Source organism: Terrapene carolina, unplaced genomic scaffold, assembly GCF_002925995.2.
Source record: "Terrapene carolina triunguis isolate 2854851 unplaced genomic scaffold, T_m_triunguis-2.0 Scaffold113, whole genome shotgun sequence".
Classification (NCBI taxonomy): Eukaryota; Metazoa; Chordata; order Testudines; family Emydidae; genus Terrapene; species Terrapene triunguis.
The window spans coordinates 31,217,692-31,241,205 of record NW_020664464.1 but is presented as its reverse complement, the minus strand read 5'-3'; the positions used below and the strand labels follow the sequence as shown (position 1 = coordinate 31,241,205).

Genomic DNA, 23,514 nt, shown 5'->3' with positions numbered 1-23,514 from the left:
AAGAAGAAAAAAAAACCAACAACCCAAGTACAGTAAAAATGGTTACAAAACAAAACTATAATTTTTCTGCTTATTTTATACCCTTTTTCTTGGAAAATACCATACATTATTATAGCAGTATTCAAAAAGTCATACAGTTCTGCATATTGGGAACTGCTTGCAGTTCAAAGAAAGTAGATAAGACATTTACAAATTGTCAGCTCATACATTTATGCATGCATAAATTTGTCTTCTTTTTAAAACAGGCTTTGCTTAACTTATGATTCATGTATCTAGCTCCAAAATACTTAATTGATCCCTTTCTTGATTAATCTGATTGGAGATCTGCATCATTTATGTAGACTCACACAAGGGGTCAATTTATTTGGTGAAATAACATCTTTTATAGCCATTCCTGCAAGATTTGGGTGAAAGGCAACAAAATGAGAGATAAGGGACATAAGAATAGACAATCTTCTACAAAGTTCATCATTGTGTGCATCGTACAGTGTAATGCACTGTGGATAATATAAAATGTAAATTTTCATTATGGTCAAGAAATCTAGTTTGAATCAATGTGGAGGCTAATGGCAACATTTTATTTGGCTTCTTAATGTTTGCTCATAACTGGTTTACTACTGTGAAGTATTTACATACAAAGAATGGTGTGACTTCTCACAATGTGAAATTAATCATATTGACTGTTGTTAAAAAATAAAAGATTAATTGGTTTTATTTAGTGTCTTATTGTTTATTATGGGAGCTGTTAAAAATAGATAACCAGAGGCTAATAAACGTTAATGGTCCCTTTCACTATTAGAAAATCAATTGTTCATGGATACAGCATATCTTAATATATTATTTTTGCTTAAAAATATTTAATCCTAAAAAAGCCTGAATTTACATATCTGTTTGATAAATAATTTCCTTATCCGTTAACAATGCATTTGAAGAAGCAGTAAAGCAGAAAAACATATTTCTCTTGTCTTCCATCAATGGTAATCGATATACATTAGTTATCAGTGTTTATTTAAAATATATTATTTCACATGAACTTAGATAATTTTTAAAGGGAATAGGGGAAACAATGTTAGTATAATAATCCAGACCAGGTAACCTTTCCACAACTTTTATATGTATCTTTCAAACTTCTTTAAAAGCAGTTAGATAGATTTTCAAATGTAAGTAATTAAAATGGTATAGTATTGAGTTATTGACCAATACCAGACTATTAATCAAGCAAAAAGAAAATTCTACAATCAGTGCTCAGTACTCTGAAGCACTATAAAATAATAGTATTTGTGATCAGCGATGCAAGCAGACACAATTAAGCAGCTCACTTGACAAATGAGAGGGTACACTTTATTTTGCACTTAATTGAATTGTTGTACATGCTTGGTCACCACTATCTCCTTCCCTTTAGTTTTGGTTTCTAGCCATTTGATCATACACATTTGTTAAAGAGAGAGCAATTAAGACTGTGTTGGCCATTGGCTCTAAAAATTCAGACAGCAAGAGTTGTGCCCTGAATTGCTGCTCTCTATAAAAATCATTAATATCCCTTAAGACATTCTTAATTTTCTTTAAAAAAAAATGTGATAAACAGAACAGGACCTGCCACTGATTTACTTTAAATGTCATAACAGATAGAAAGCATTCCAAATATTGAAGTAGTTTACCAAATCGTTTTGACATAGAGAGACTTGTGTAAAGGAGGGAAATTAAATCTATTTTGCCAAAACAGAAATTGATTTACTTTGTATATGTTTCTCAGAACACTTTTTGCCACTTTAACAAGTTAGTAATGGTATTGGTACTCAAACTATTGTCCTGTCTCATCCTTCTGTCTCTCAGCCTCTTCTTTCTACTTGAGTTTGTAATGATGATGTTATAATTCTGAACTTGTGGCATCACAATCAGTTCACTGCAAGAAATTAAGATGTCACAAAAACAGAATTATGATTTCATTTCAGGATCACACAAAAGGAAAATCCAGGCCAGGATGGAAAAACCTATTAATTAAATGCAAATGTCTTCAATAGCAGCAAGAATACAGAAAAATAATAGGAAAAGCAAAAGCTTGTGATTGTTTTCTAAATTTGTCTCATTGTGAAAGTTCCTCTTTAAAGAGCTGGAATTTTTGGAGTGTACAAGGGATTAGAAAAAAAATATTTTCAAACGGTCATAGAAACCAATCTGGGATATACCAGTGACAAGTACAGGTAAAATTTTTAGCTAAGACTGCACTAATGCTAGAGAGGAATAGGACTTCCTGAGTCTGCTAGCATAGGGCTCAAATCCCTATGTTAGAGGGAGTTTTCATTGAATAAGGAATATGGTATTGGGCCCTTAGTTTGAGGAAACTAAAAAATCAGACATATAATCTAATCCAGGTTTTGTGTATACCTGAAGAATACTTTATGATTATATTGGGGGTTTTGTAGGGGCCTTGTAGGATCTCTGGCAGTTTCTGTACATGGATTCTGTCCTCTAAATTTGCATAGTGATTCATGGGGGATGGGGGGCTTGCATGTTTCCTACTATAGATCCAGAGATTCACATCCAGACTCCTCTTTGAAAACTAAGAAATTAATTTGAAAAAATTAGTTTGCACCACCCAAGTTGTTTTCTATTTGCTGAAATAGAAAGTAGTGATCATGTGGTGTTTCTATTGTTTTGCAGACCCTATCAGTGTGGCCACTGCTCCCAGTCCTTCTCCCAACCTTCAGAACTAAGGAACCACGTAGTCACCCATTCCAGTGACAGACCTTTCAAGTGCGGCTATTGCGGCCGTGCCTTTGCTGGTGCTACAACACTCAACAATCATATCCGGACGCATACGGGGGAAAAACCCTTTAAGTAAGTAACTGAAGCTACCAATGTTGATCAACAGTGAGCAGAGAGGGAAAGGCATAGCAGTTGTCCACCCATAACAGCCCATGGGAGAGCTTCTTTTGAAAGACAAGGTCAAGATTCCAGACAGACTCATTAGCAGTGTGACTGAAATCAGAATCAAACCAGGCATGTATGCAGATACCTAATACATGTATGGCCCAGAGCAAATGCCTGTCATCCAATCAAAACTTGATTGTTTTAATTTAAATAGCAGTTTAACAATTGTCTCTCAATTAGAGAACCTTAGTTGAAAATGTCTGACAAACTGAAGAGGATGGGTCGAGACTGTGCTGTAACAGGCATAATATGGTTCATCGCTGTTTTGTCAATACACTGAAGTAGCTCATATACCAGTTAATTTGTAACTGTTTATCACATACAGAGAAAAATAGACTCAGGACCATTGGAAAAATACTATGTGTATCCCATGACATGACTCTAGTAAACTCATAAAAATAATTTGCAAATGCAGTGGCCATCCAAGTAAGCAGAGAAAATCAGCTGTCAGTCAAGGTGGTTTTCAATTTGCTGGAAACTTTGAATATAGTTCAACAAAATCCTTGATACAAACATTCTGAATTCAAACGTTCCTTGGGTGTTTGGAAACAAACCTTGTTTCAGATTTTTTAATGTCACTGTCTCTATAATGGGCCAATCCCAAACCTGAAATCAGAATACACCCAAACTTGGTAGGGTTGGAAATCTAAATTTGAATTTTTGTGGCTTGGGCCCATCTTTATTTGCAAGTGCATTCTTAGGACAAGTGGTTACCTGTTGTTGTAACTGTCTCTGCAGTTCTAGTGATTTACATGTAGTCATACCTTTAGTGCAGGTTTCAATGTACATGTACACAGTGAGACCTTTATTATCTACATTTCATGAAGGACTTCTTTAAGAGGTATAAGCTCAGATAAAAGAGGGGATTTAACAAGATCTGCAGGCTTCTGAGGAGGTACAGAAATCACTTATCTACCTTACCTAGTTATTCATTTAAAATAAAACCCAACACTCAGCCAAGCCACAGAAATTTGTTGTTTGTTTGTGTATTTGTGAGGCTGGTGCACAGCTGATTAATGTAAGTTCTACTTCATGCAGATAAAGGACTCTGCTCTGACCAACTCCTTACTTAATCTAGGAGACTCTTCTAGAAGAAAATGTGCATTAGTAAAAAGTCTCTCTCTCTTAGCTGAATTGAGAGACATGGATTCATATAATTTTCTGCCTGGAACCAATACCTCCCGGGAAAAAATAACCAAACCATTCTTTTCTGTAAAATACCTGATCTTCTTCACCTGGGGATGAGGAAATAAGGAGTTGAAGGGAGAGAGTGTCTTTCCCAGTTCACTACGTGCCCTCACTCAGCATGATTTTTCTTTTCCTGTATTTTATGCCTGCCTAATGTAAGAGAGCTTCTGTCAATCACTGAACCCCCTCATAGCAAGATTCCATCAGAGTTGCCCAGCCTCCATATATGGCCACAAGAGAAGCATGGCCTCCATGTATGTGTGTGCTGGGGAATGGAAGGACAAGAATAAGAATTCTGGGCACATCCCATACAGTAGATTTTGGGGACCAGGAATAGAAAATAGGACAGCTTTGTGGGTGTCAAGTCATGGAATCCTGCAGCCTCAACAATGACCCCCACAGAGCCAGTATCTTGAGTGAACAGAGCCCATAGAAAGAGAGCCAAAAATAGTGCTGGCCATTAGATTGATTTTTATCTAGTTGCTGTGTAAATAGATTTTAGTAATTAATTGACGAGGTTCCCAGGTCAAAGTGGAAAATAGATTTCTTTTAATGTTAAGGTGTTACTTATGTGTAACCTTGTTGACTCCACTTAATTTTTTTTTTAACATCCTGTTTTTGTCATGTTTCCAATAGAGCTGTTATTTTGCCCCATTTACAATCATTAATTTTCCCCCCTTTGGTCAGGTGATTTTTTTTCTTTTCCATAATGTTCTTTGTGACACCACAATCTCATTCTTGAAAGAAAGTGTTTAGTTGAGTACTATGTAATTAACAGATATTCTGAGGTGTTGTTTTGTTTTTTGTTTCTTTTGTTGCTCATGTTAAGACATACATGTACTTGACAATATAGTTCTGCCATTTCTTAAAGGTGAACTGCAGAGTAGCGAAATATATAAATAAATGTGTGTGTTTGCACACATGTGTACACCCTTAACTGCTTCCTTACAATGGATAAGAACAACATTGTACAATTGTCTTAGGGTTTTTTTAACCTGCTTAATACAGAAACATCAGTTCTAATTTCTCTGTTTTTTGCTGAAGGTCTTTACAAGAGCTTTGGAGGACCCTGAATAGTGATGTCACATGGAGCTAAACTGGAGCTCCAACTCTCCCTGTCCCCAGATGTCAGAGGAGGGGATCCATATTCTTATGTGCTGATCCTGCAAGCTTCTCCACAAGTGCAGACCCCCGCACTCATGCGGACCAGCATGCAGGAGGGTGGGCATTAGATTATCCAGAAATCGGTTTACCCTCCCCCTCAGTTGAGGGGAGAGACAGAGCTGCAGCTTATGTACCTCACAGAGGTTTTGTGAGGATAAATACATTAAAAAGATTATCAATTACTTTGAGATCTACTGATGAAAAGGGCTATCTAAAAGATCGGTACTATTATTGTTTTTGTGTATTACCACCATTCAGATCCTTCCAGGTTGCTGCCAAATCTTCCACCAGAAGAAGTAATTGAGGGCTTAATACTAAAGTTAAAACAAACATAAAAAACAAAAGGAAAAAACCCCAAACACATTCTGAGGCCATTTTAAAATATCAAGGAGTAGTACATGGTTCAAAGACAATTTTTGTGGTTTTGCTTCACAATGTACTTTAAAAATATATATATTTGCAAAGGGGATTTGAGCATATGCTTACTTAAACAGTGCAAAACTAAAAAGTCCGTTGGTTTAAACTCTCCCGACTCCTAAAGGACAGACAATCATGGCAATGTAGACAGAATTTAACGTGTTCTGGCTGAATAGGCTTTGGGAATATTCTTGGAATTAACAAAAGAGATAATTGACATATGTTCAGAAAGTTGCTGGTATTCCGGTGTTTTTTTAATTTCTAGTACTAAGTTACAGAACATTTTTGATTAAAATTTGAACTAAATTATTTTAAAAATATCATGGGTGTAATTTTAAAAATGGTTTATGTGCAATTTCACAGCTGAAATGTGCACACAAGTAACATGCATGTACAGTTAATGTGATTACATGCGCAAACCAACTAACGCTCACGTAAAGGGCCAGTTAAGCATTTAACTAGCCTTTTATGCAATATTGGCCTAATATACACAGAATCACAGTGATTATGCACATAGATTAGTTATACAACTTCATGCACTTTTTTGCATGTAAAGTTGTGTGCTCACAATTTTGAAAAAGACATATTTTAAAATCCCTTTACAATTTGTTTAAAAATTATTATTAAAGGGGTAGTCTGTGATTGGTTCGGTGTGGGAGAAGGTTCTTTTGCTGCAAGGTCTAGCTGTATGTGTGTGTGAGAATTTTCTATTTGCATTTCCCTATCAATTAAAAAAAAGCTAAGTGAGGTTATGTGTAATCAAAGCCCTCGCTACATTGTCTGGGCAGCAGTTGGAAGGGATTTCTTTTTGTCGTCACAAGCTATGAACTGAGCCTCATCATTGTAATGTTTTATGTATTCTTATCTCACTGAAGTCTCCACTATGGCTCTTAATCTGGAACAAAGTTCTCAACCACATTAAAAGGTGGGAAAAAACAGAAAATTATTGACCAAGCCACTATCTTACATTCTACTCCCTCAGTCTCTTCCTGTTCAGTGACACTAGCTAAAGATGAGTTAAAGGAACATGATGTTACTGCTGTGACAACCACTAACAGTGACAGGGTACTGTGCAGCGAACTAGGAGAACAGTGACATAGGCACTATCTAGCCAAACAGTACTTCCTGAAAAACCACCATGATGTCAATGCTGTTTGAGACCCTTAGAAAACCAGCCATTCCATTGAGCAAAGCGAAAGTATGTACACTTTCTTCTTTCTCCTCCCCACCCCCTTAATCAAACTAGTAAAAGAGAGAGATGTGCTGTGGATAAGGCAAGAGCTTGATACATCTTGCATATGGTGCCATTGAATATTATGGTATAACAGCTGTCCAATTTCATTCAAAACAACGATCCCTTCAAAATATGAAAAATAACAAGGATCCAGTTTTCAGTAATGGCCTCTAACTCGGTGGCACAGTTTTAAATCATTCCTGTGCATGGGCCTGACATGGGGCCTAGGGACCACTTAAGTGCCACAAAGGGCTCTCAAAGAGCTTATATGGAATTTTAGTACACGGCTCTTGTGTTGGCCTTCTGCTCAGGGGTAAATGAAACCCACACTGCATTTTAGAAATAAATATTAGTGGTTGTACAGAACATCTGTCCCCTCTGATTGCACCTTCGTAGCAGGTAGTAGGAAGAATAACTACTAATAGTTACAGCCACATTATGTAATAACAAACCTTCACCTTCAAAAATAAAGATTGTGTTGAGGCTGGTCTGAAAAATCTCGCCTAAAATCTCAGAGAGAATCAGGATGGGTTGTGATCTGTGTGTTAACCCTTGTGAGTGATCACTGTTGAGCTGAACTATTGTCTCTCTTTCTGCAATAACTTTAAGGAACACGTTTGCTTCCACATATACTAGATGCCGGCCACCTTCCCCACCAATTATCAGTTTACTTAACTAGTGCACAATATTAAACACTTGTGGCTCAATATATGCATGTATCTGTCTTTGTTGGTCCATTTGAAGAATACAGCATACTACACCAGTTACTTTACAGAGAGTATGTGGGGAAGGACAGCCATTACAGAAAAAACCCACAGCACAATCCTGGAAACATTATTTCCTATACACTGTCCACTTTCTGTTTTTCTTTCCTTCTACTTTATCCTAAGACTGTGATACTGATGGTTGTGATGGCCCACCTCATCTGTTCATATCTGGATATTTACTTACAGCTTGATCCTCCAGTGTGCTGAGCAACCTAGCCCCAAACCAGCAAAACACTTGAATGTGTGTTTAATTTGAAGCATTTCAAACTAAGCATGTGCATAGCCCCACTGTTTTTAATGGGATTTAAGCATGAGTTTAAGGTTTTTGCTGAATAGGGATCGGATTACATATGCGCATAAAGTGCTTTGTTGTATACTAGGCCTTAAAGATGATCAGCCACACATACAAAATTAACATTTGTAATCAAACTGGTTCACTAAATATTTTTATATTGAAGTGATTTCTTTCCTTCCTTCCTGGTCCACATTTTTAGCAATGGACTTTTAACTTTTCAAACTGCTTTCAAGACAGTTATACCAAAAATTATTTAGGCACCTAAACAAGTAGCATGATTTTCAAAAATTATGTGTACCCTCAGCTCCTATCAACTGAGTGGGATTTCTGGTTTATTCAACATCTCTGCAAATCAAGCCACATTTTGTGTGTCCAAATATTAATTTAGAAGCCTAATTTTACAGGCCCATGCTTGAAAAATCTTAGCCTACATATATCATATATGGAATATGTAGGTAAACACTGCTGTGTAGATCTACATAGGTCTGTATTGATCTAGAATGTGTGTACAGCATAATACAAACATATACCTATAATACACACACACACCGAGTCATATATCAAATAACAAAATGCAAAGTTGAGGAAATTGCAGTGACTCGTATAGCCTAAACTAATCCTGGCACCAAAACTGATTCCAGTTCCTTCATGATTTTTTATATATAAGAATATAATTTGCAAGTTTGTCAAGTAATGAAAAGTAGTATATTTTGACATACTAATCTGGTAACTAATCAGTTTTCTAATAAACAATTAGCAATACACTAATGTGTCATCAGCACTTCAGGAGCTCTGGAGAGAGGATGATCTGCACATAGACGTTAATGAATACACCAAAAAATCATTAGGCAATCAATACTTCTGAGTTATTTTCATTGAGCTGATAATGTATCAGACCTAACGCTGACATTTTACATTTGTCAAGATCACAGTGCAGTTTTTAACAGTAGAACAGGCTGCTAAAAATATTCCCAGAAAGACAATCAAAGAAACACAATGTACGGATGTTGATGTTCTATGCTGGTACAATAGCTCAGATGAATGAATAATATCTGTGCCCTGGGTTCCTAAACATTTTTTTTTAAATTACTAACATGTAGAACATACCATAATTATGAATATGCCTTCTTACTCTTTTTGTAAATGGCAAATCCTGTAATAAATCAGCTTCAGTAATTTATATCGGTGGCTCTCAACCTTTCCGGACTACTATTCCGCTTTCAGGAGTCCGATTTGTCTTGAGTACCCCCAAGTTTCACCTCACTTAAAAACTACTTGCTTACAGAATTAGACATAAAAATACAAAAGTGTCACAGCACATTATTACTGAAAAATTGCTTATGTTCTCATTTTTACCATATCATTATAAAATAAATCAATTGGAATATAAATATTGTACTTATATTTCAGTGTACAGTATATAGAGCAGTATAAACAAGTTATTGTCTGAGTGAAATTTTAGTTTGTACTGACTTTGCTAGTGCTTTTTATGTAGCCTGTTGTAAAACCAGGCAAATATCTAGATAAGTTGATGTACCCCCAGAAGACCTCTGCATAACCCCACGGGCATGTGTACCTCTGGTTGTGAACCACTGATTTATATCACTGAAGAGAGAAAGATGGATACAAGGTAACAGGCCATTGTTTTCCTCACTTTTTGAAGCTGGGGCATTAATTCATTATAGTGATGCTTTTACTGATGAAGATAAAACATCACACAGCTCCATTAAATTAATGGTGGCTTTATGAGTGAGCGCCTTACAGTGAAAAATCTGCTGTATTCCTAGCTCATTGTACAATTATATCTAGCATTCTCAGTGCTAATTAAGAGGACACAATATGTAAAGAAGTTGATATTAGATACACAAGGGATTCTCTTTTACTAGAAGGCCAGATGACTCATTCTGAACTAGAGAAACCCCTTTTCTTTCCCCTCAAATTTCATATCTTAATTCTCTGATTATTTTGCCACAGATTGTAGTTCACTGGAGAGGGGGGAAGGGTAATGAAAAGACTTAAAAGACAACGAAACACACACTGCTGATTAAGAGTTCTTCTCTCCCCCTCCCCCCAACTATATCAAATGTTGTGGATGTTTTCAGACAGTTGATTAACCAAGCACTAATCCTACCAGATTGTTTAAAGTAAACCCAACTATATAGTAATAGATAAATACAGAGTTTTTCTCTTGTTATTACACTAAGCAATTATTGCTCTACAGCTTCTCTTCTTCCAATAGGTGAATTTCTGATTTTTAAATTAGCAGAAGGTGAAATTCTATTTGTCATCAATTTCTCCTCAGGGGTTATAGAGCAGAAAACTGCAGCCAAGCTGCTGCTTTGATGGCTCACTCCTAAAAATCTCTTTTTGTTCTTTATCTATTTGAACTGACAGTGATCAGAGCTACAGCAGGACAGGCCTCTCTGGAGAAATCACCTTCCCCCTGTCTATTGACAGATTCCTCTGTTCTGAATCAGACAGGCCTTGTCCCATCATAGGCATCAAGGCCTTGGAAGTAGCCACCAATTAAACCTCTTGAGCCAGTAAAATCTGAAGCCACTTTTGAGTGTCTGTTCTGATTAGACAGGATGAGACAAAGCCCATCACTCCCCGCCTCCCCGCAAGAGCAGCTCCCCAGTCTCAATTTTCTCTCTTGCCTTCACCAGGTGCGAGAGGTGTGAGAGGAGCTTCACACAAGCCACCCAGCTGAGTCGACACCAGAGGATGCCCAATGAGTGCAAGCCAATAACAGAGAGCACAGAATCAATTGAAGTGGATTAACTGATTGACTGGTTGGAATTAAACTGCAAGGAAAGTCATGATTAAATGTCACGGACACTTAAGCAAAACCAAAGATTTCCTCTGAGCAACTTTCAATCAGTCCCAGAAAACCAAAAGCAGTAATAAAATAAGTAAGATGTTAAAAGATATTGATCCTGGCATGGAAGTAAGACCAGGAAAGAGATTATTTATTTATGATTAGGGATGAGACTTATTTCAATGGACAAATAACCTGGGACTGCTAACATTTCAAGTCCCACCATGTATTGCTTTATTTCTAAAAGCATTTATAATTGTTATTTAATACCAAAGCGAGGAATCTCAAGGGTTCTTCTGCCTATAGTTATGACTGCGAATGCACATGGACTTGTTTATTGTTGCACCTTTTTTTGGAGCATGATTCAAAGGACCCAGAAATAGTCCTTATATTTGGTTGGGTTGGTCTTGACATAGCTATAATAGAAATTCTTGTGTCTGAATGGTGCAATGGAAAGTGATCTAGAACCATATCTGAATCAGTGTCCAGTTCCTCAGACCAAAGGACATTTCATTTCATGGTTCCAAACTTTACATTTTTGCACACTTTTTCCATGTACATGGTTTCATTACACAATTTTGTCCTGGTACAAAGTTCCTGGAAAACCAAACAAGAAATGTTTTTCATGTCTATAGATATACAGTTGTGTAAGACTATCAGCAAGGAAAATATTGTAACACGTAGAGCTTTGAAACACAATATCACTGTTTAAAAAGAGAGAAAGTGTTTTCAGTAAAAATCTAATGTTAATAAATTCTCTATCTGAAAGTCCTACAGTGAGAAGCAAAACAAAAAGGATTAGATTTTATTTAGGAGGTTGATGTAATGATTTGTTAATCAAAAGTCTACTGTAGCCTATTTTACAGTGTCCAGATATTTGTATCTTATTGGCTCAGGTTCATTTGAAAGCAATCCCAGGTCATTTGAAACTTTCAACAAACTCAGCCAGTTTCAAGATTGTAAGAAAACCTGAATCCAGGTGTCTTGTGTGTGGCTTCATTGCAGTCACTTTAGAGAGCTCTACCTAATTTTCATTCATGCCTATTAATGCTAAAGGGAGTTTATACACACTTACCAAGAAAAGAAGTGTCCTCATAAAGATATATAGACAATAATATAGAGTACTTAGTGTGTGAATACAGGAAAGGCTAAACACCTTCAGGCTGTATACTTTCTGAACAGGCACAGCTAATGCGATGTGATTTTATTGCAAGTGGCACACATTAGGTGAAATCCTGCCCCACTGGAGACAATGAGAATGTTGCCATTGATTCAGCAGGGCCAGGATTTTAACCGGTACTCCTTAAAGCATTCAGGATTAAAAATATATCCCTCTGGATCCAGTTCATTTTTTTTTTTTTAAGAGTAAATGTTTATGTGTAAGTAAAGTCCTTTGTGGAGGCAGGGGTATTGGTTACATCTCACTCATCTTTAAAGCAATGCTTAGTCTCCTGAGTTGGTAGGCACTGATGCAACTGTCATATCATCTCATCAGATTTTAGGCAGCATGCCCTCATCAGTTTCAATGGTGACTTCTGCCCAAAAACAAGACTACACAAAGCAGTGCCGCTTTAAATCAAACACCATCAAACAGGACTACTAACCTTTCTTTCCACACAGCTCTGTTGATATTTCTATGTGTTATTCTAAAGAAAAAAGAGCGCACAGCAACCCAGAGCAGAGGTAATCAGAGAGATGCTGGATCTTGACTTCCTAACGTTATTTATAAATACAAGGGATGAATATTGGCCTCAGTGAAGTCAATGGCAATACTCCTGTTAACTTCAATGAGCCCAGGATTTCACCCAATATACGGTACACAAGCTTTCTTCAGCAGCTACGTGCACATTGGGATCCCACTGGGAAAATGAGTGTCCTACCTACTTCAGAGCCTGTACACACAGGAATGTGGGATTCCAGTGCTGGAGAAGGGAGAGTTTAGAAAAAAGGAGGTGGTATTGAAATGAAGGGCAATAAAATGATAGAAATACTGGTCATTTGTAGCCAAGTGTTCTTCCTATTTTACTGCTGGCAATACTACACACCATAACAGTTCACAGTCAAGATACTCTATTTGTCAGTTTCTATATTATTTTTCAGTGTTTGATCCACATTGGTGTGGTCTTGCATTAAGGGTTGTCTGAAGTATTCACAGCATCATTTAAAAACCTCAACAATTCTTTAAATGGGTTCAGTTTAACAAAAAAAGGCTGAATTTTCTGGGCTAATTTTCACTCAAAAATGGTCTCTTTTCAAGGATAAACCTTGACGTGTTTTAATTTCATAATTTTGTTTAATAAAAGATCAATTTTCACATTTAATATTTTAAAATGTTCTCTGTTTCATTGCAAACACTGCAATTTTAAGATAATGGGATGGAGCCAGTTTTGGGGGTCTTGCTATGTCATGGAGGCAAAATTGTAATTTTGTTTTGTGAAACAGATTCATTCTTTTTGCCTGGTCCTAATTTTCAAGTTGTTTATAAGTATTCAATTACAAAATCAGAAAGTAGCAGAAATCTAGTAAAAAGGCATTTTCCGCTTGAGTTTTCCAGCCCTGTTTCTAGACTAAAGAAATTTGGATAAGCTTGGGTAAGAGTCCAACTTTATGGATGCTTATCCAGAATTATCCTTTGAATTATTTGAGGTTCTAGTCTAGTATTCATCTGATTTTCTATAGGATGAGAGCCAGGTAACGTGGATAGTTAGGTATCAAATATTAAAATTTAAAGGTCAGAATTTAGGCATCATTTTATTCACAGTAGTGATTGGCTTAAGCAGCAAAGTTCAGAACTAAATCTGTATTTTCCTAACGTTTGGGAGTGTTTGGATTGGGGCCATCTCTACTTTAGAAAGACCAGAACGGCTTCTACACCTTTTAGCACATCTTTGGTGGTACCGTGATGCACACACATTATTCTAGCTTAGTAATGAAATAATCCCAATATAATGCAATGGTCCTATTCAGCACTTGAACAGAGCAAGACTCTCATCACTATTGTAAATTATGGAATTATTTCATCATAAACTGCAGAAATAAGTAGGTTTTGCAACTTAGGTGAGAAATGAGATACGCTAAACTCTGAGAGGCAAATGTGAGCTACATGTTGTATCAGCAAACTATGATTTTGTACTATCAAGGTATTCTCTTCTTTTTCTATGAGGTGAAATCAGTGGTAGTTCAGAGCACTCAGTATCTCACAAGGTCAGGCCTATGCTTTGCAGTAGTTTTTAAGGGCCAGTTCAGAAAAGCACTTAAGCATGTACTTAAAGTTGTGCATAACTCCATTGCTGAAAAGCGATGGCCTTAATCATGTGCTTATAATTGCGCTAAAGTGCTTTCTTGGATGTGGCCCAAAAGATTTGAAGACTAACTGCATTCTTTTAGGAGTTTGTTGGGATTTGTTTTTAAACATACCCGTGAAAAGCATGATTTTTGCAGGAATTATTTTGTACTTCCAAAGGACATTTTATTCGTTATGTTGTGCTTGTTTCCCAAGCACATTTTTAATTATTGCATTGTCGCTTTACTAAGGCACTTTCACAATATAGTTGGCAGCATACAAATGCAATTCAGTGCAAAAAAATACGTGATTTCAGAGTGGGTGTTTTGCTCTCAAGTTATTCAGTGCAACAGTGTGCATCTATTACAATATAGGAAATGTAAAACTGTCCTTGAGAGTATTGACAAGCTAAAACGCATCCTGAATTGAACTAAACAAAATCTAGTTTCTTTCTACTCTTACTGAATGCTGAGTGAGTTTCTTTTTGGGTATCGATGTAGTAATTATGCAGTTGGGACCATTAAGGATATAATTTTATATGCTTGAACACAGTGAATTAAAACAGTAAGTAAAGTACGATTACCTCAAACAGTAGTAATTATGTGCCTACCATTTCTGAATTTCTGAAACTGTTGAGATCTCCCTTTTGAAGTTTGGTAAATATGTACAAGTATAACATTCTTCCAATACTGCAAAATCCAAAATCTTTTACAATATATCTAAAATTGTATACATTTCTAATGTTCACATACACACAGAATGAAGTCTCTTTCTCTCCCTCACACACACCTCTTAGAAAAGCTTCAAGCCCCTTAAGAAATCACAGTTGACAAATAATATGAACTTTTAAAATACCAAAATGATTGTTTTCTTTTGAACAAGAACAGAGCTTTGAGCAATGTAATAATTACAGCACATTAGGTACTAAAAACACAAAGGCTATGATGTGTGGATCTGTTACTTTCTTTGGTATACTTATCTCTTTTTAAAATTGTTATTTATCACTTGTATGGTGCCATTAGGGTATATGGCTGTCTGATATGTGCCAAACAGATGTGGTTTCTAAATGATAAATATTTGAAAATAAAAAAAGTGATAAAAGCCCTCACTACTTTTGAAAGTTATGTATTGCTATGACTTATTTTAAATTTATCCTTAGTGCACTTTTTTGTTGCATCCAAATACCTTCTGTGTATGAGTTTCCATAAAATAAAACATTTGAGATTGTGCTGTCTTTTTCCTCTGATTTGTCTCATTTTTGAAAGTTTAGACATCATCAAAGCAATCTACAAAAGGGCAAATAGCCATGCAGTAAGTGTACAGTATGCTGGAAGGGTCCTTTGTTGTAATAAGAATAATAATGGCACTGTACTTAGAATGGTAAACAGCTTGCTTGCATTTTTTAAACGTCATAAAATTGCGTCTTTTTTTTTTTTTTTTACTGCAAAGGACCAATTAAGTCATGCATGTAGCTTTATTCTTGTGATAAAAACTGTAAAGATTACCAGTGTTTAAATGAAAAAGGCACACATTTAAAGAAAAGACAAAAATGTAAATATATTTGATTAATAAAACATTTCTATCATTAAGTCCTATATCTTTCTTTTCCTTTGTTCATAATTATGTTTTCAAAATATTAATGGAACAGAAATACAAATATGCTTTAAACATGCTGATGAAAAAGGTATCTAAATAACCTGAGGTGCTTTGCAATATTCTTTGTGCAATAGTTTTTATAATCCTGCAGCATGGGTTCATTCTCATGCTGGATACTGCAAACAGGATTGAGATGTCATGACCCTGTTCCCATCCCTTTTTCTGTGGCTAGATGGTAAGAGAGAGGGATCCTCAAATTGTTTTTATGTTGTAATTTGAGGTCCGACTGTGGAAAAGTGAGAAATACTGTGTAGCTTGTTTTTTTATTTTAATGATACAAATAATTTTGCATTTTAACTGATTTTTCTTATTCAAATTACATGATTTTTTTTAATCTCTAAGAGCGTTAACCTTCATTATGTATTTACCTGAGCCCCAATTTACAAGGATCACCATCTAGTGGCCTGAGACAGAATTTCAGTGCTCCAAGTTTATCTGATATCTGATCTGTCTTTTAAAATATTTCTAAAGCACTAACCATGCTCTGCTGCAATAGACCTTCTGTGCCTTTTGTAATATGATTTCACTGCAGTCATATATGTCAAAGAGCAATGATTATTTCACTAAGTCCCCCTTGTTCCACTTGAAAAAATACCACTTGAGTATGAGAAAAATATGTCAGTTTTTGTTATTTTTCATGTTCTATAACCTTTTATGTAAGCAGCAGAACCACCCCGGTAGAATAATTGTGCAGAACTACTGTACTTGAGAAAATACTCAGGTAATTGGCCAGCAGGCTGCCTGCTGATTTGCAAGTAGCATGGATAGTCAATCATCCGAGGCAAACTTCTATATATGTCAGGAAACTTCTTTAAAACAAGAAATTATATTGAGTCATGCTGCATGAGATTATATCCCTCAACCTGTGTAATCTGTCATGAGCTAATGAGACACAAATGTTTAAAAGGGGAGGTGGGAGGGAGTCCTTTGGGCTGGTGATCTAATGATAGCCTTATAAGACATGTAAGGTAGATTTCTGGGTCCACCTCACTCCCTTTCTTGTGAGTTATTTAGTGGGGGTGAGTCTCAGGTCTCTTAGCAGGCAGCGCTCTTCGTTTTTTTTTCTTTTAATTCCTTTGATGAATTTTTTTTAGGTTCTGGTCCGAGAGCTTCAGAGACTGAAGTGTAACCAAAGAGTAGGTATGACACTCATACCCCATCGCAACGTGACTTAGCTGTGAACTGGAAGATCAGTTCTAGGGCCAATAGCAAAGCAACCAAATAATTGAAACGAACAAATAAATAAAAAGGTCACGGAAAATCGATAAGTTATTTGCACCGCTTATGGGAATTATGCATTACCCACCATAACCAGGTCATTAGAGAATACTGAAAAAAATTACCAGACCTTATTAATGATGAACAATTAGGTAGATAGTATTGTCCTCCATAGCAAAAACTACAGTGGATTCGAAAGGTGTTATATTGTGTGTTAAATTCCTTGTAGCACAATTTGTAATTTGGGATCAGTGACCACTGCATCCTGTTTAAGGCTTATGTTATTCAAAACAACCTTGCTTAGTACCTGGTTCTATGTATATTTCTTTTATGGTGTCAGTACCAATATTAGATACTGACACTGCAATATAGTCGGTTACTGTCCATTCCATATGTTACCTGGAAAATGGCATCTACAAGAAACAACCTCCATTACTGATGTATCACTCAGCAACACAGACCTGAAGGGTCCCTCTAGAGAAGTTGCTAAGCAGGCGGCCTCAAATAGGGAAAATATGCCAGGACTTGCTGGTCCATACAGCTCACCAGACACAGAGAGAGACCCTACTTATCTTTTTAGGAGATTGCATAACACTACCGAGGAAATCAGGGACTCTATTCAGCACCTAAAAATGGGACCAAGTTCTCCAGGCAGGTAATGCCTGTGAAGTAATGCTAGAGGAATACAATTTTATAGTGGGATTTAGAGTAAGGCAGGATGAGAGACTAAATGCTTCTGTGATACCTAGGTCATGCATTAAAACGTTAAACCTTTGTGGCACAAAATGTAGGGCATATGCGGAGAGGGGATTCTATAACTCTACATGCTAGTTGAGTGTGATCTTATGGCAAGCTGCACCACTTATAAAAGAAAGAAACTTCTGCCATGAGCTGTAGCCAAGGCAGCTTTACTGGACAGCTTTAAAGGGGACAGCAGTCCTTGACAGTATTGCAACTCAGCTTAAGAAAATTGTATGTCCAGGGCAAACAGGAGTAACAATCACCCAGGGAAGCACATCTTCTGTGTAAGGTGAACTGAACATACAGCGAGACTGCAATGTCTGGGAAAGATTGGTTATGTATTAACTCTTTCTTTCCTGTATTTCTTTGACTTTAGACAATGAACTTGCTGAGCTTGGTTATTAGGTCTCTTGAACAGTCTTAATATTGACCCGCAAGTAGAGTCAATTAGTTGGCTACACACTTTTCTGAATAGTGGTGAGCCAGCCAGGAGGCTACCTGTACCAGTGTGATGGCTTTGACTGTGCTACTATAGTATGTGGCCATGCAGGTCTGTACCAGTACAACAAGATAAGAAAGTTAGCCCATACTGGCTCCTGCACTGTGACGCATACCAAGTGGTGATGCCAGCAGTGAGTGTGACATCTAATATGGCTAGACAGTATTGTGTATTGACTAATTATAAAAAAAATGGTATGGAATCCTTGTCTCTAATGTTACTAGCCGGAATTTGTTTTACTCCTTATGTACATAGTATTGTAAAAGTCTTACTCTATCATCTCAGCCAATCTAAGTTTTTCAAAATAAATCCATGATTCAAAGTGAGCCCCAGCACCAGGATGAAGTCAAAAATGTGTGCCAGTTTTTAACATACATATGGATTCACTAACTTTAAATTTAAAAACCTTATTAAAAGGAAAAGCAACTCATATTTTTCAGATTAACGATAACATGCTTAAAGCAGAACAAGTTTTGGACAACCTTATCCATGATGGCGATCTGGAAATAATAATTTCCCATACTTGGATAGAAGTTATGTTTAAAGTTGTGCTTATATTACAAGGAGTATTATTTTAATTGTATTAATCATGTATTGCCATTTACACAGTTTGCTAAAACAGTGGAAATCTCACATGAATGCCCTTACCTTTGCTTCATATATTAATTTGGCTAAAGTATCACTAGGGTGACCAGATGTCCCAATTTTATAGGGACAGTCCCGATTTTTGGGTCTTTTTCTTATATAGGCTCCTATTACCCCCTGCCCCCATCCCAATTTTTCACACTTGCTGTCTGATCATCCTAAAAATCACCCTGATATAATCAGCAAAGTGACAAGCAGGGGACTGTTAGCCAACACATACAGGATACATTCACACTCTTATACACTCACCACATTAATAGATATTATACACATGGTATTAATGTAACATACGTGTATTGGGTAACGATGTTAAATTGTACTAGGCTTATTCTTGCTCACTTACTTGAAGACATATGGCATGATGCCCCAGGACAAGTATAGCTCAGTACTTGGCTTAAGCAAATATAAAAACTGTCAAGAGTTAGATGGATGAGTGTTATGAAACAAAGGACCAACATGGTACAAGGAAATAATTATAAGAGTTATGAATGCTCTGTATTAGGGAGTATCTTCATGCCCCTCAACGTATGGAATTTAATATTCAAACGAAAGCCGGGAAAGTACAGGGTAGCACCAAAGGCAAAGCTGGCACAAGCTGGCTAGTTAAACTTAAATTTTAAAGTGATGTGAACAATGCTCTGTAACTTGTAAACACCCATCCTATAAAAGATGGCTAGTTTAAGGGGGCATCTTCTGTGTAAGGTGAACTGAACACACACAGCGACTTCACTTCCTGGGAAGGACTGGTGATGTATTAACTCTTTCTTTCCTGTACCAATTGTTTTTTCTTTAGACAATATGGTTGAGCTTGGTTATTTGGTCTCTTGCCCATTCTTAATATTGAACTGCGAGTCAATTAGTTGGCTACACCCTTTTGTCAATAAGCTGCACCATAAGGTTTCAAAAGAAATTCTGGTCCAACTCTCCCTGACCACGACATGGAGTCTCATTGTGGATGGAGATTGCAGGCTGATGGTTAGGCATTTTGAACTGTTTGTAGCTTAGTAATAGACTAAATGAGAAGAAATAATTATCTTCTATGTTAAAGTCAAGGGAGCTGGCTGAGAAAAGGAACTCAGGTTCTGGGTGTGTGGTTTTATGGGTACATCTATACTGGGGGGGAGGGGGAATACCATGGCAGCAAGTCTCAGAGCCCAGGTCAAGTGAATGGGGCTCGTGGGACTCACGCCGTGCGGCTAAAAATACAGCTGTAGATGTTCCTGCTTGGGCTGGAGCCTGGACTCTGAGACCCTCCCTCCTCACTAGGTTTCAGGGCCCAGGCTTCAGCCCGAGTGAGAATGTGTACACTGCTATTTTTAGCCTAATAGTGCAAGCCTCATGAACCCAAGTCAATAGACCCGGATGCTAAGACTTGCTGTGCGTTATTTTTGTTTTTTGTGGGGGTTTTATTTATTTCTTTACAACATAGACATACCCTCTGACAACAAATGACAGGATCAATTATGTATTTTTAATTGTCAGAGAATGTTCATCTATTTATTTTATTGGATATAAACAAACATTTGGTAACCCACTTGCTCTTAACACTCGAGCATTTTTGTAGATTGAGAACCAGCTAAGAGCGAAACAGAAACTTACACGCAGCTGGCCTTTGGCAGCTGTGGGTGCAGCGAACAGATGAGTCTTAAGACTTGCTTTCCCCTTTGACTACAGCAGAGCCAATTATAAATTAATGCAGCAGACAAACTGGATCTGAAAAACAACTGGAACCAAGTTCAGGGCAGGAGGAAAAACAAAAGGGAATGACTACGTAGGTCTGTATATTAGGTACAGAGATTTGTTTTTTGGGATCTCAAAATATTTGCACTTCACTCTTCAAGTCTCACCTCTGAGAGTTACTGTGTCAAATCATGTTTTTTGTTGTGGAGTAATTAGTCTTGTTTTAACTAGGCCTCTATCCTCAGTGGCCTTCCACAATCATCCTTTCGCAAGCCAGACCAGCCAATCCTTTATAGACAGACCTGTACCACAGTCGCTTTTTCCCAGATGTCTTCTCCAGGCTAGCAGCTGTGGCAGTTGATTTTTGGCAGTGTATCTTTAGGGAATTAGTCTTTTTTCTTTCTTCATGCCCCCATTCTCTCTGCTCTCACCACTCCCATCCATTATACTTTAATTTCTCTCTTTGATCATCTTTCATGCCCCTCTTCCACACTTCTATGTTCAATCAAAGTCTGTTTCTCAAGTTTCTTCAAATGAGTATGCATGTGACTATCAAAAAAACCTGCCCTTGTTTATGTTTCACAGTGGATCATTGTACTTCATTTTCTTTCCCATAACCTAGGCCTTCATGAACATGATTCAAACGTCATGCAGAGGCTTGGGTCTGGATTTTTTCAGGGAGCCCAGAATATGGATTGCAGAGTTTGCACCTCTGATGAATAAAGCACGGTAGCTTTCATTGTGAATCTATTTAGCAGAATTCTTTGTTTGAGCTTTCTTACAAGTGGCAATTGTTTTCTGGTGTTAGTGAAGTATTACTTCATTACAAAGCTGGGAAATTGAAGGATGACCTTATAAAATACAATGGAGGGTACAAAAATGCACATTAAAGTCATCCAAACCACCATTAACTGTGGTCCCTGTTTTCTACATTGTGTAACCATCATACCTTGTAGTTAAGAGAGACACACTGGGCCAGATTCTCAACTGGTGTAAATAAGAGTAACTCTTTTGAAGTGAATGGAACTACACTGAGTTACACCAGTTGAACATCTGGTCTTACTGTGACGACTTTAAGAAGATTTGCTCCAGCCCATCACAATTTCAAAGCCTCAGCGACAAGTCTGTGCTACTGTGTCCCACGGCAAGACAACGCCTTTGCATTTGAAATACCTATGTGCTTTTGTGGACGTGCCCCAAATGTCAGTTACTTTTGAGGAATAGAAGGGGAAAGCCCATCTGCAGAAGTTTGCTGTAGCACTGCACAACATTTCAGTTTAAATGCTGCAGTAGAATATGATCAGTCTACTAACAAAAGAAAGGCTCTAACTGGTGTGCCTATCTCAGATTTTGAAATGATCGATGTTCTGAAGGTGTGCACTACCTGCAGGTAGGAATCTCTGACTCTGAGGCTTTTCCTTGGTCTGTGGGTAATGCCAAAAAAATAAGAGCTGGTTGGGAAATGATTGTTTTCCCTTTGGAAAATTTCAAGACAATGATTTTTCTTCTTTTAAAAAAAAGCTCTGAAATTTTGAGGGGTTTTGTCAGAAAACAAAAAGCCAAACTAAAAAAATTCCAGTAAATAAAATTTCATTTTTTGGTTGGTGAAAACTGAAAAATTTCTACAAAAAAGGTAATTTTTTGGTGAACATTTCCCTCCCTTCAATTTGCCAGTAACTTTCTGATGGCATCTAGAACCATCCCTTTCTGATGGCATCATATGCTGCAACCCAAGAATACATTGGATTTTTTGCTGCTAAATCACATGGCAAACTCATATCTACTTCACTGTCCCCTATTACTTCTAGATGCATTTCAGTAGTAAAGCTTTACAGGTTTTTCTCCTCCCATTAAGTATCTGTATTTTGGACAGCAGCTGCTTCTTTATGGACTTTGCTCATTTAAAAAAATGTTTTAAGCAACAATAAGTGGCAGTGAACTAGCAATACCAGAGATCACTCAATTACCCTGGCATAAAACAAATCGACTGTTCTAAATACATTTTAATACAATGTATTTTATATCCTGATTACTGCCCACCTCTGGATATAACACTGCCTCAAAAAGCACAGACACATCTAGTAATTTATATTTAATAGATTCTCAGGGTGAATTAGGATGGACACATACTATTGCCTTTATATGTTCATAGTGTAGTGCCATTAAAAATGATTCTCTAGTGATGTTGATGAGGGAGGAGTTGTCACTGCATACCTGATTATCCCCTGCAGCAATTGTACATACATTCAGTTACGTATTTCTTCCTAATCACTGATTTGTCTTTGAACGCTTGCCTCTTTTTAAAAAGAAATATTTCGTTCATTTTTCACAAAATACTGAACCCACTTAGTAATGTCTGGGAAGATGAAATCTATCCGCAAAATTCTGTCACCAACAGAGGTTTAGTCATTTAAAATAACCAATCCAATCATCCAAGTCTTGATTGTTTGACGTTCTTTCTGGCTTTACAGTTTTGATTAAGAGGCTCAGCAAAGAGGTGAAGTTGCAGAATAGCAAAGGGTTCCTTGACCTAAGGAACTTGAAGTCAGCAGGTCACTTATAGTGACTGTGATTTATTGATCAATAAACATAGCCTTTCTAAACCCTTCTTTTTCTTGTCTCGCTGGCCTATTTTTGCAGGCATAGTGCTCTCCTTCAAAGGATGTGTGCAGTGAACTTTCTGAAAGAACATTCAACCACACATATAAAATACAGTGAATCCATATAATACTTTTTAACTCTAATCACATGTTTTAACAAATTGGACTGTGTCTGAGTAACTATACAATGATCTTTGGGAAAAATGTGATTAACTAATATTAAAAGCTGTATTGAAAGAAAGAAAAACATTAGATCTCAGTTTGTAAAAAACCCTTCAGCTAAAACTCCATCAAGAGAAAAACTGCATATCCCACAAATTAGGTTGCCCTTTAGTGAATCACATGATTTGAACATTTTTGAAGAGATGGGGAGGAGCA

At 36.9% G+C, this 23,514-nt stretch overlaps 1 protein-coding gene across 1 annotated transcript in view; it reads left to right on the top strand.

Annotated features, from left to right (window-relative positions):
* The window catches only part of PRDM6 (PR/SET domain 6), an 89,784-nt gene extending 79,007 nt beyond the window's left edge, over positions 1-10,777 (top strand). The window contains exons 6-7 of the mRNA XM_024193347.1: positions 2,662-2,838; positions 10,663-10,777. Of these exons, the coding sequence (XP_024049115.1) occupies positions 2,662-2,838; positions 10,663-10,777 (292 nt within the window). The remainder of the gene's footprint in view (positions 1-2,661; positions 2,839-10,662) is intronic.
* The last annotated feature ends 12,737 nt before the right edge of the window (positions 10,778-23,514 follow it).